The 12,769-nt window shown below is 55.7% G+C and overlaps 1 protein-coding gene across 12 annotated transcripts in view; it reads left to right on the top strand.

The window, feature by feature from the left end:
- ARAP1 (ArfGAP with RhoGAP domain, ankyrin repeat and PH domain 1) overlaps positions 1-12,769 on the top strand; it is a 67,954-nt gene that overhangs the window by 30,082 nt on the left and 25,103 nt on the right. For 9 of the 12 annotated variants that reach the window (XM_010366873.2, XM_010366875.2, XM_010366880.2 and 6 more), the window contains 7 exons: positions 8,791-8,957; positions 9,547-9,614; positions 10,222-10,352; positions 10,454-10,597; positions 11,337-11,406; positions 11,677-11,797; positions 12,244-12,446. In XM_010366873.2, coding sequence (XP_010365175.1) covers positions 8,791-8,957; positions 9,547-9,614; positions 10,222-10,352; positions 10,454-10,597; positions 11,337-11,406; positions 11,677-11,797; positions 12,244-12,446 — 904 coding nt within the window. Of the gene's footprint in view, positions 1-94; positions 599-8,790; positions 8,958-9,546; positions 9,615-10,221; positions 10,353-10,453; positions 10,598-11,336; positions 11,407-11,676; positions 11,798-12,243; positions 12,447-12,769 lie in introns of those variants that run through there. The other 3 variants (XM_010366881.2, XM_030917458.1, XM_010366882.2) reach the window with 3 other exon arrangements.

The following is a 12,769-nucleotide window of genomic DNA, read 5'->3' on the forward strand; positions in this document are numbered from 1 at the left end:
GACCAGTGGACACTGTCGGTTTTCTCATCCCAGCTTGGGTGGGGGTGCAGGCTGGGGGCGGGGAGGAAGTGTCTGCCCCGGGGGATTCTGGGTGACTTTTCGCTTTCTCAGTGCTTTCAGGAAGTGTGTGTGTTGGCCACGGCTATAGGGGGTGGGGGAGACAGAAAGCAGGAAGCCTCTAGGAGACCAGAGCTGGGTGCAGACATACACACGCACATACACACAGACACACACACACACAGACAGACAGACACACACTCTCTCTCTCTCTCTCTCCTTTCTCCCCTCTCTCTCTCTCTCTCTCTTTCTCTGTCCTCTTCCCTCCTGGACAGATCCACAGTTATACACAGAAACACACACGCACGACATAAAACTTAAAGACATAAATCACAGGTGCAAAGCCACACCTGGGCCCCAAAACCTCCAAGAGAACGCAGCCTCAGACCCACCCAGGGACCAGGGGCCAGGCTGTTTGGGAGACGAGCCCAGGCGGGACCCAGGCTTACACGGGCAGGTCCACGACATTCTTGGGCATACGCAGCCTGCCTGGCCAGAGCTGTGGGAGTCCTCAGCCCCAAGACCCAGCAGGCATCTGAGGGTAAGCGAGGGGCTGCTGTTGCTGTTGTTGCTGTCGGGCAGGTAGGAGGGAGGCCCTGGGAGGGCTGAAGTCCCTGTCTGTCACCTCTGGCCTGGTTTTCTGTGCTGCTCTCCTCCCCTTCTCTTTTTTTCTCTTAGAGTTTTGTCTTCTTTCACTTTCCCCACTTCTTCTCTTTTTCTCCTGCCTTTTCCTTTTCTCCCCTTGTCTCATCCCTCCCTCTCCCCTGGGCTTTCTAGGTCTCCACCTCCCCATATGCCTCTCCTGGGTCCACCAGGAGCCCACAGTGCCTGTTTTCTGGGCTTTTCTCAGACTCTACCCCACAGAATGCTCCTCTTTGGGGTTCTTGCCCCTTGGGGGCCTGGCGCTGATCGCCTTACTTCTCTGCTTCCAGCTCCCTGCACCCCTCTGGGGGTTCCCTCAGGGAGGCTTAGTTTGGCTTATTTCACTGTCAAGTTCAAGGGTGCTGTGATTCTGAACCTCCCACCCCCAGACCGGGGTGATGGGGAGATGGTGTGCTTCTTAGCCCTCCTCCCCAAGACTGGTGCTGTAGTGGGTGCTTATGGAGTGTGGGGGCTGGTCTCCCCTTTGCTCAGTTACCGTGGATTCCTAATGAACTCAACAATCCTGTGCTTGGGTTACTGGGGACATAGACCTCTAACCAAGTCCTATCCACACACCTGGCGCTCTCTAACCCTGCCCTGCCCTATCTTTTCCATAGGGCCCAGCAGATACCTGCACCTGCTCTTTCTGCCAGGCCAGGCCTGGGCTGGACCCAGGAAGGGCTCAGTACTTCTGTGAGCTCCTTGAGGACTAAACTTCCTCCCACTGCTGCCCTCAGGAGCCAGCACAGGGCCAGGCCTGGGAAGTGCTTAGAGCTACCATGGAAAAAGGACCTCTGCCACCTCCTGCCCAGACAGCAGGGCTGGCCAGTGGGGAAGCTGAGTGTAGATCTGGTGGTGGAAGGCCAAACAGGTTGTGTGGGCTTAGAGGAGGGAGCGGTTTGATGGACTTCCTGGAGGAGGAGGCATGTCCTGAGCACAATAGAGTTAATAATCCCAGGTCATTACGCAGAAAAAAAGCCCCCAGCAGAATGCTTGGCACATGGTGAGTGCTTAGCGAGTGGTAGCTGTTGTCCCAGGGAGAAGTGCTGAGAGCTGGGTGAAGGCGCAGTTGTGAGGATGAGCTCCAGGTTAACTGGGCGCTGCCGTGTGGAGAGGTTGGGGAGCTGCTGACCTTCTCCAGTGACGAGGATGCGAGTAGGGTGGTGGTCATTCCGTACACACTTACTGAAAGTCCCCTCTGTGCTGGGAACTGCTGGTGGCATGGAGAGGACTGGCCCTGGGGGCTCCTGGCTTGTGCAGAAGTTGAGAGAGGCAGGCTGTGGACATCCCATTCTAGCAGGTGAGACCCTAGGAAGGGCTGTCTATGCTGGGGGCTCGGCAGAAGTGAGCAGAGCAGAACCAGGAGAGTGCTGGAGGGGATGACCTTTGAGTTCATGATGGAGGAGGAAGGACAAAGCCACAGAGGAAACAGGAGGCATAGGACTGAGGCCTGGGCCCCTGAGAGTCCAGAGCATGATTGAGGAAGCGGGCAGCCAGGACAGTTTACCCCTGTGGAAAGGGGACATCAGGGTCGGACACAGATGTCCCCAGATCACTGGGCCCGCAGCCCTGATAGTGAGAGTCCAGGGGCTGGGATTGGGCCAGGTCCCTCCAAGACCTGTGTGACATCTTGTGGGGAGGTGGTGACTGTAGGATGGGGTCAGGTCTGGGTCCTCAGTCCTCTGAGGCAGTTCAGTGAAGCACACATTGACTGATATGACTATATTGAGTGATCGGAATTGTGGGGAGCCCCAGGGAGGCCCCATATCAGCCTGAGATGTAAGGGGAGGCATGCAATAGTGGGGAGGATGGATGTATGATTTGGGCTTTTTGTAGGAGGAGTAGGCAGGGGAGGGTGTTCCAGGTGGAAGGAACAGAGTATCAAAGGCCTGTAAGTATGCACTGATAGACTGCAGCTCAGTCAAGGAGGGCTGGAGTGTGAGTATCAGGGTGAGTCCAGGGTCAGCCTGAGATATGCAGACTGCTCCACTCTGTGGCCTTCCTTCTGTCACAGTGAGACCTGGTTCTTTTGGCCGGAGATTGGTGTAGACAGAAAGATAGGAAGGGTTGGGGGTGAAGCAGAAGGAGACGGCATCAGAGGCCGCTAAGGCTATGAAGCTGGTTCCTGGCTCAGCCTGTAGGGCCTGGGTCTCCTTCAAGTTGAAGAGGTTCTGCTGATGCCATGTGCAAGTGGCCCTCCTTTACTGAATTATCAGTAAGCCTGGAGACAGATTAGCGAGGAAACTGAGGCTCAGAAAGGAAGGGACTTACTCAAGGTCCCAAACCAATGAGTGGTTGAGCTGGGTTCAAGCCCAGGTCCGCCTGGCTCCAAAGCCCTGTCTCTGGTTAATTGAGTAATTACATATCTCATTTGACCTGGGACAGACCCTGTTTATGCCTACTGCCCTGACATATTTATTAATAGTGCTTCTTTTAACTCTTAGAAGTGTTTCTGGTTTATACAGTGAACTATGTGGTCATGGGTAAGAGGAGGGTGACCGTGGGCAGGGCTCTGATGTGTTCCCTCTCAGATGGGTCCTGAGACCTGGTGGCCCGTGGGAGGAGGCTGGCCTCAGAGAAACCTTGGGACCGTGGCATGACCTTGTTTGTTCGGCTGTGGTGCTGGGCTGCCAGGGTTCAAATCGCAGCTGTGGCATCAAAAACAAATAACCCAACAGCCCTGTGCCTCAGTTTCCTCCTCTGTAAAGTGGAATCATGACGAGCCTTACCTTACAGAGCTCTGTGAGTAGATGAATGAAGAATCCATGCCAAGTGCTCAAAAAATGCCTGGGAACACACACACGTAGACACGCACAAACACAGTTAATGAATCCAGGTGTTTGTAAGTCCCTGCTGAGTGTTGGAGATACCCCAATGAGGATGGGAGGTCCATGGTCTGCCTCTCGACTTCTGCACAAGCTGCACCCTCCTCTTACCCATTCTGCATTCTGTATTCTGCATACCCCCCATGTCCTCTAACCCCCAGGCATGAGGTCTGCTGTGTGTATTTTCTCTGATTCTATAAAATAGATTCAAGCTGAGGGCCCAGGCTGGGGTGAACCAGCCCCTTAGCTGCCCGGGGTGCCTAGTCTCTTGGGAATAGTGGGTAAGCACGTGGCTTCACATGCCTCTTGGGTAGAGGAGAGAAGACTGAAGGAGCAGGGAGTTGCGGTGCAGGGTGAGTGGGGAGCAGCTCTGTGGGAGAATCTTGGAGGTTGCCTAGAGGGGGAGGCTGGCTGAGCTGCATTTTGAGGTGGAGGTGGGCTTCTGTGGGCTTTAGGAGGGAGAGGGCAGAAGAGGATGAAACTGTGCGAAGGCTTGGAGGTGGTGCCATTGAGGACGTGGTCCAGTGGGTGACAAGTCAGTGGGTGACATCCAAGCCAGGCCTCAGCTGGACCTCATGATTGGAACGGGGTGCAAGCAGTGAGAGGCTGGGACTTGGGCTATGGTGGGGGCATTCTCTGGGCCCTGTTCTCGGTAGGGGGTCACTGCCTTCTCCCTGGGGTTTTCCCACATGCTATGCCTTCCTGAAAGCACTTCTCCTTTCCTGGGCTCTGTCCTGACTCAGCAGTGCCCTGATACCCTGTGGTAAGCAGGCAGTCAGGGAGCAGCCAGGAGACTTCCTGGAGAAGGTGGCTAGAATTTCCCAGATGCTTCTGAGAGGTCCCTTTGTTCCACCTTCATGAGACACGGTCCCTTCCCTGTGGAAGCTCTGCTGGGAGAGCAGCCCTATGCATCGGTTTCCCTCTGCCTTCTTGCCGTGGCAGGGCAGTGATGTGTTCCCTCTCAGATGGCTCCTGAGACCTGGCTGCCCATGGGAGGAGGCTGGCCTCAGAGGAGCCCTGGGACCCTGGCATGGCCTCGTTTGCTCAGCTCTGGTTCTGGGCTGCCAGGGTTCAAATCCCAGCTGTGGCATCAAGAACAAATAACCTAGCATCCCTGTGCCTTGGTTTCCTCCTCTGTAAAGTGGAATCATGATGAGCCTTACCTTACAGAGCGCTGTGAGTAGATGAATGAAGAATCCATGTCAAGTGCTGAGAAAATGTCTGAGAACATACACACGTAGACACGCATACACACAGTTAATGAATCCAGGCGTTTGTAAGTCCCTGCTGCGTGCTGGAGATACCCCAATGAGGAAGGAGGGTGTGGAGCTTGCTTCAGGGAACCCGCCTGCTGCCTGAGATGGGTAGACCCCTTGCAGCTGATCAGGACAGTGACGGGAGATGCACTGTGGTGCCAGAGGAAGGGGGCGATGCTGCTGGACCCCAGGGATGAGGACAAGCAGGTGGGCAGTTTTTATTTATGGCTACCACATTCCCCTCAGCTCTGGCCCTCGGACCTGGGGGAGCTTTGGGAGCCAGGCTCCCTCAATCCTGCTTGGCATTGGAGGGATGGCACCTATCCCCACCTCCTTGGACTGAGGTCTGACTGGCCCTGGCCTGACAGCTTGGAATTCTGCCCTCTGCCGATCCCAGGCTGGGTTTCCAAGGCCCCTTCCTCTTGGGCTCTGGGAGGTAGCAGTGATGGATTGATCTGCCCGTCAAGAAGTCTCTAAGGGAGGCCAGGCGTGGTGGCTCAAGCCTGTAATCCCAGCACTTTGGGAGGCTGAGACGGGCGGATCACGAGGTCAGGAGATCGAGACCATCCTGGCTAACGTGGTGAAACCCCGTCTCTACTAAAAAAAAAAAATACAAAAAACTAGCCGGGTGAGGTGGCAGGCGCCTGTAGTCCCAGGCTGAGGCAGGAGAATGGTGTAAACGCGGGAGGCGGAGCTTGCTGTGAGCTGAGATCCAGCCACTGCACTCCAGCCTGGGTGACAGAGCGAGACTCCATCTCAAAAAAAAAAAAAAAAAGTCTCTAAGGGAATCGCAGGTGACCAACTGGGGCCAGCACCCCAGGTCATGCTCTTGGGCCTTCAGGCACTCCCTTCAGTCACCTGGTCATCGTTCACCCCTTCCGTTGCCTTCCCTTCCACCTGCCATCTACCTGCCCACCTGTCCACCCACCTTGCCCGCATGCTCTTGCTACTGACTGGGCGGGGGTACCAAGTCAGATGCTGCCCGTGCCCCAAAGGGACTCAGGTCATGTAGGAGAGACAGCCTGGTGCAGTGTCCACTGGGGGGTCTTCATAGGTCCAGCTGTGAGAGTATATTCCGACTCAAGACTCCCGCAGGCCCACCTCTTGGCCCCAGATTCCCAGAGAGGCCCGTCGGATGGGGAGCAGCTTGCTGCCAGGGCAGAGGCAGGCTTTCGTCTGCCATGGGGTCTTTGAAGCAGTCCGAGCCATAGCCCACGCAGCTGTCCAGGAGCCATTCTCTGTGACCCTCCAAGTGACAGCTCAGGAGTGAAGGACTGGGTCTCGCAGCGGATAGTGACTCACAGGGAGCCAGCCTGGCTTTGAAAGCTCTTGCCTAAGGGGCCGGTAGTCTTCTAACATCCATACAGGTGTGGCTTCAACTCCCTATGTGGGATGTGCCCAGTTTGCAAGTCACCACACTGAGCGAAGCAAAGCGCCGGTTTCTCTACCAGGTATAGAATCTGCTTATAGTTTCTCTCTGTCCGGACGCTATTCCTGTGCAGGCCGCGCTGCCAAAGGCAGTGGTTGCCTGGTAACATGGCTGACACGCCACTGTTTGCAGGTTTCTAGGGGAACAGAGCTAGAAACCTAGTCAAAGGCCAGCTCTTCACACAGAAGAGGAAAGGGATTGATTAACTTTTATCTATACCTGGAGAAGAGACAAGTACAGTAGAAGGTGATGTGGAAGTAGCCAAGTGTCCTAAGAAGCTCATAAACTTTGGAGTCAGGGTTCATATCTTGGCACAAAGGAGATACTTTGAAAAATGTCATTTAGAATAATTTGTATGAAGGCCTTTTTTTTTTTTTTTTTTTTTTTTTTTTTTTTGAGACGGAGTCTCGCTCTGTCCCCCAGGCTGGAGTGCAGTGGCGCCATCTCAGCTCACTGCAAGCTCCATCTCCTGGGTTCATGCCATTCTCCTGCCTCAGCCTCCCGAGTAGCTGGGACTACAGGCGCCTGCCACCATGTCTGGCTAATTTTTTGTATTTTCAGTAGAGACAGGGTTTCACCATGTTAGCCAGGATGGTCTTGATCTCCTGACCTGGTGATCCTCCCAAAGTGCTGGGATTACAGGCATGAGCCACTGCACCCAGCCATTTGTATGAAGGTCTTTTTTTTTTTTTTTTTTTGAGACGGAGTCTTGCTCTGTCGCCCAGGCTGGAGTGCAGTGGCCGGATCTCAGCTCACTGCAAGCTCCGCCTCCCAGGTTTACGCCATTCTCCTGCCTCAGCCTCCCGAGTAGCGGGGACTACAGGCGCCCGCCACCTCGCCCGGCTAGTTTTTTGTATTTTTTAGTAGAGACGGGGTTTCACCGGGTTAGCCAGGATGGTCTCGATCTCCTGACCTTGTGATCCGCCCGTCTCGGCCTCCCAAAGTGCTGGGATTACAGGCTTGAGCCACCGCGCCCGGCCATGTATGAAGGTCTTAATGGACAGCAGTATAAAGGAGGGTCAAGGAAGACTTTCAGAGAAGGGAAATGTGGTTTTAGAGTTAAAGGATTGCTTTGGGAAGCTGAGGTGGGAGGATTGCTTGATGCCAGGAGTTCAAAACCAGCCTGGGCAACATAACAAGACCCAGTCTCTACAAAAAATTTAAAAATTAGCCAGGCATGGTAGCGCACACTTGAGACCCACCTACTTGGGAGGCTGAAGTCAGAGGATCACTTGAGCTTGGGAGTTTGAGGCTACAGTGAGCTGTGATTGTGCCATTGCACTCCAGTCTGCCACAGGGTAAGACCCAGTCTCTTAAAAAAAAAAAAAAAGTTAAAAAACGAATGGATGTTCCCAGGCAGAGAACAGGGAGAAGGGTGTTATTGGTGGAGGCAACAGCAGGAGGAAAGGCCTGGCATCATGACCACACCCCAGGCAGACCCTGTCACTTCCTCCCAGCCCCTCCTTGCTTTCATGGTAGCCCCACACCATCAGCCATTGCCAGGAACACTGGGGCAACAGACAAGGCCAAAAATAACCCAGGGAGAAGTTGCCCGTCCACCCTGATTCTCCTTCTTGGCCCCTGCAGGACAGTGGCAGAGACAGCTGGTGGGGCCAGGCCTCCAGGGCTCAGGCACCTTGTTCCAGCCTGTGGTCCCTGCACATCCTGTGTGCTGGCATATGACACGTCCTGTCTTGGTTAATCCTTCTAGCACCCTGCCAGGTCAGTGATATAGCCCCCGTTTTACAGAAGAGGAAACTGAGGCTCAGAGGGGCTAGGTGCTCAGCTCAGGACACATAAGAACTAAGAAACTAAGGCCGGATTCAAATTCATGTCCTTGATGCCAAAGCCCTTCAGAAGACAGCCTGCCAGGAGCAATGTGATCTGTACTGAGACAGATGGGAACACTGTGTGGCTGTGAGAGCCCAGGAGGCCCTGAACCTGGCCTTGGAGAATCAGGGGAGGGTTCTTTGGGGAGTGGTAGCAGAGGTGAGGTGCTGGTGTTGTGGGAGATGGGTCTGGTGGGATCAGGTGAGTTTGAGGAGTCTGAGGGCACCAGGAGGTAGTGAATATCCAAATCTGGGCAAGAGCAAGGTGATCTCGAGACAGAGACCCACAATTCAGGGCCTTAGGAATTGGTTTCTGAGGCTCTAGTCTGTGCCTCGGGCTTTGCAGCTCATTTCAATCCTGTCCCTTCTCTTTGCTGTCAATGTCTTCTTGTCCTTAAAAGCTCAGGTCAAGCATCACCTTCTCCACGAAGCCTTCCCTGACTCCCCATTCTGATCTTTATCCCTCCTTCAATGTGGAGACCCAGTGGATACATGTGACTAAAAGCTAGAGCACTGGGGATAGGTGACCACCTCATTCGGGTCAAAGAGGGTGCCTGCTTCCTTTAGGCTTTGGGGAACCAGGAACTCATCTTCTGGGAGATGAGTTGAGGAGGGCTGTGTGCAGGAGGCTCCTGTCTGTGTGAGTCTGTGTAGTGCCTGAGTTTTGCTGCAGTTCGGGTCAGCTGGGGGCTCGGTATGTTTCAGTCTTGGCTCTGTTGCTTAGTGATGCCCAACTTTTGTTCTGTTCCCAGCCTGCCCACCAAGGAGGAGGAGTCATTGCTGCCATTGTCATCCCTTCCCCAGCCAGAGCCTGAGGATCCCCTGTCCGCCCTCCCCCAGGGGCCTCACCAGCCCCCCTCTCCACCTCCCTGCCCCCCAGAGATACCTCCAAAGCCAGTACGCCTGTTCCCGGAGTTCGGTGAGTGCTGCAGCCAGGGGATGTGGCTCTGGGTGGATGGCCTGGGATCCCTGGGATCAGGCCTCTGGAGGGTATGCAAGGATCACACTCCCTTCTGTGCAACCCTGCTACCAGCCCATTCTGTGGCCCCGGGCAGGTCACAGCCTCCCTGAGCGCTATTCTCTTCATCCTCACAATGGAGACAGTGCCCACCTATCTGGCCTCCTGACTGTTAAGTGTGGGGCCATGGCCAGCTTTGCCAGTTACCCATGGTCTGATTTTCCATGGTGTTGGGTGGTTTGCTTTTCCTGGGGTTGGCGACATTTCTTGATTCATATTGCCTTTGACAGTCCTTACCCTGACCCCCAGGCGCACCACTGACTCAGACCTCCCTGTGGTGTCCCAGCCTCTCCTCTGCCACCCTTTAGTGCTGTCCTGAGGCCTGAGGGTATAAATCACACTTCCTATCCCCTGTGCCTATTTTTGAAAGCCAGGGGGAAGTGGGGGTGGGGGTCTTGGCATGGGGGAGGCTTTGTGAAGCCCAGTGTGGTGCCCCAGGAGAGGAAGCCAGGCCCCTTGCCCTGAGTCCCCACAACCCCTCTCTCACCAGATGACTCTGACTACGATGAGGTCCCAGACGAGGGGCTAGGGGCCCCAGCCAGAGTGATGGCCAAGAAGGTGGGGCTAGGCATGGGACTGTCTGCCTGTCAGTGTGTTGGGGGGGTACCCAGCTGCCTGTCAGATCCTGGGGACCACCATACAGAGAGTGGGCAGCCATTTCTCGGGAGGCTTCCCCTTTCCCCACCTCACTCTCTTGCCATACAGAGGTCAGGAGTCACGTGTAGCCACAGCGCCCTGGGCCAGGGGTCGGGGCTCTGGTGTGCCTCCCCCAGGCCCTGGCTGCATGTGTGTGGGCATGTGGCCTCCCCCCACCCTCTGTGTCAGGAGCTCGTGTCTTATCCCAGAGTGTCTGTCTCTCTTTCACTTCTTGCATTCCCGTGTCTGTCTGTCTTGCCTCCCTAGCCTGGAGTCTTTTTCTCTGTCCCTTTATCTTTCTGTTTTTGTCCGTGTCCTAGGTCGGTGTCTGCCACTGGCTCTCCTGTCCCTGTGATCTGGGTCCCTGTGTGGTCTCTGCTGGCAGGGGGAGGGGAGTGTGAGGAAACAGAACTAAAAGTGCTGGGCTGTGCGGGTCGGGGCTGTGTGGACAGAGGGGGTGTGGCAGCCCCGGGTGGGTGTGATCTGTGGTTTGAAGGAAAGGATGACGCTGAGTGGGTCTCGGGGACAGGAGGAGTCCCCACTGAGCCGAGTCCCACGGGCCGTGCGTGTGGCCAGTCTGCTGAGCGAGGGAGAGGAACTGTCTGGGGATGACCAAGGGGATGAGGATGAGGATGACCACGCCTATGAGGGCGTCCCCAAGTGAGTGTCCGGCCACCCTCCTTCCTACTGCTCACCCCAATCCCAGCCCACCCCCTCTTCGCCTCCTCAGCCCAGCCCCCCATCCCCTCATCTCTCGCTAGTGGCGGATGGCACACCAGCAGTCTGAGCTTGTCTTTGCCCAGCACAATTGCTGCGCCACACCCCATGGACGGGCTGCCTGGGGGCTCCACCCCCGTCACACCAGTCATCAAGGCTGGCTGGCTGGACAAGAACCCACCGCAGGGGTGAGTGAGGACTCTTGGGTCCTGCCGTGCTCTGCATGGGGGAGCGGGGGGCAGTGTCCAGGACCCCAGGACGCTGGTATTGCGGATCTGAAAGCCAGAAGGGCCTGAGATGATTTGCACAGGTCTCCCTCCAGGCAGACTGTGACCACCGATGATGCCCTCCAGACCCATTTTATTGCCCTGAAAATTGGGAGATCGCTGGGCATGGTGGCTCACACCTGTAATCTCAGCACTTGAGATGCTGAGGTGGGAGGTTTGCTTGAGGCCAGGAGTTTGAGACCACTCTGGGCAACATAGCGAGACCTTGTCTTTACAAATAAATTTAAAAATTAGCCAGGTGCAGTGGCTCATGCCTGTAGTTCTAGCTACCTGGGAGACTGAGGTGGGAGAAGCACTTGAGCCCAGGCATCTGAGGCTGTAGTGAGCTAGGCCTGTACTACTGCCTTCCAGCCTGTGTGGCAGAGTGAGACTCTGTCTCAAAATAAAATAAAATAAAATAAGATAAGATAAGATAAGATAAAATAATAAAATAAAATAAAAAAAATAGATGTGCTACTTTGAGTCTGACTTCAGTCACCTTTGCTGTGAAATACATCTTCTTGCCAATGGCCATTTGGGATCCTTCCTCCCTAGAACCTGGCTGATCCTCACTCTGAGTGTGGCTTCTGAGGGCTGGGGTAGTCCTGGAACGTGTCCTCCCACCCCCAGTCATTTGCCTGTTGTCCCTCTCCCTCTCCAGATCTTACATCTATCAGAAACGATGGGTGAGACTGGATGCTGATCACCTGCGATACTTTGACAGTAACAAGGTGAGGCCTGCCTCAGTCCTGACGTGACCCTGCTGTAGCCTAGGTTGGCCCCAACACTGGAACGAGGTGGCGTCCCTCCCCAGAGGAGTCCTCGCCAGAGCTCTAAGTCTGACCCCTTAACCCATGTCCTCCTGGCCCTTTGCTGCAGTCAGGGTCAGCGCAGGGTCTTGTCTCTGACCAGCTGCAGGAGACAGGGCTGCAGCCTTCATTTCGGCTGAGGCTGGAGCGAGGGGCTGGGTCCCATAATACAGCTCCTGTCTCTCCCCCCAGGACGCTTACTCTAAGCGCTTTATCTCTGTGGCCTGCATCTCCCGCGTGGCTGCCATCGGGGACCAGAAGTTTGAAGTGATTACAAACAACCGGACCTTTGCCTTCCGGGCAGAGAGTGATGGTGGGGAGTGTGGAGTGTTGTGTGTGTGTGTGTGTGTGTGTGTGTGTGTGTGTGTGTGTGTGTGGAAGTGGGTAGAGAAGACTGGAAGTTTGGGCAGAGGAGGGGGAAGAGAAGCATGGCACATCTGCCGTCTCACATCACATCCAGGGAGGCGTGGTCCCTTTGTGAGGTGGGTGGAGGAAGGGGGCACCCTCTGTGACCAGCTCAGAACCACACAATCAGCGGGAGCAGGCTTGGAGGGGTGATGTCACTTACCCAGCATCAGTGGCAAAGCTAGGATTGAGCCTGAGCTCGTTCAAGTCAGAGAAGTCAAGCAAAATGATAGGGGGGCAATCTGGGTGGGCTTTCTGGAGGAGGTGTTGCCTGAGGAGCCTAGGGTCAGGAGACATCTGAGGGGCTCCCTGCCAGGCCGACCTTGGGCTTACTCCTCCACCCTTCTCCTGTAGTGGAGCGGAAGGAGTGGATGCAGGCCCTGCAGCAGGCCATGGCTGAGCAGCGTGCCCGGGCCCGGCTCTCTAGCGCTTATCTGCTGGGAGTTCCAGGCTCAGAGCAACCTGACCGTGCTGGCAGCCTGGAGCTTCGTGGCTTCAAGAATAAGCTGTATGTGGCCGTGGTCGGGGACAAAGTGCAGCTGTATAAGAATCTAGAGGTGCTAAGGGGTCACAGAACCTCTCCCCTGCCCATGCCCGCCTACCCTGCCCCAGGGTCACCTAGGACCTTAGCTCTGCCTTTTCTGTTCCCTCTTTCCCTGCACTGAGCCCAGCCCTTTGCCTGGATGTGTCCTCGCTTTCCCCAGTTCTGACCACTTCCCCCAAGCTCTGGGCATCACCCTCCAGTCCCTGCCCTGGCCCCTGCAGCCCCCGCACCTCTGCTCATTGCTGTGTGGGCCCTGAACCTGCAGCCCCTTGCCCCGCCCAGCTTCCCGTGTCCCCCGCTGTCTCCCTCCTGGGCACCCCCCCAGTCCCTGAGTTG

The sequence above is a fragment of the Rhinopithecus roxellana genome, chromosome 15 (assembly GCF_007565055.1).
Source record: "Rhinopithecus roxellana isolate Shanxi Qingling chromosome 15, ASM756505v1, whole genome shotgun sequence".
NCBI lineage: Eukaryota > Metazoa > Chordata > Mammalia > Primates > Cercopithecidae > Rhinopithecus > Rhinopithecus roxellana.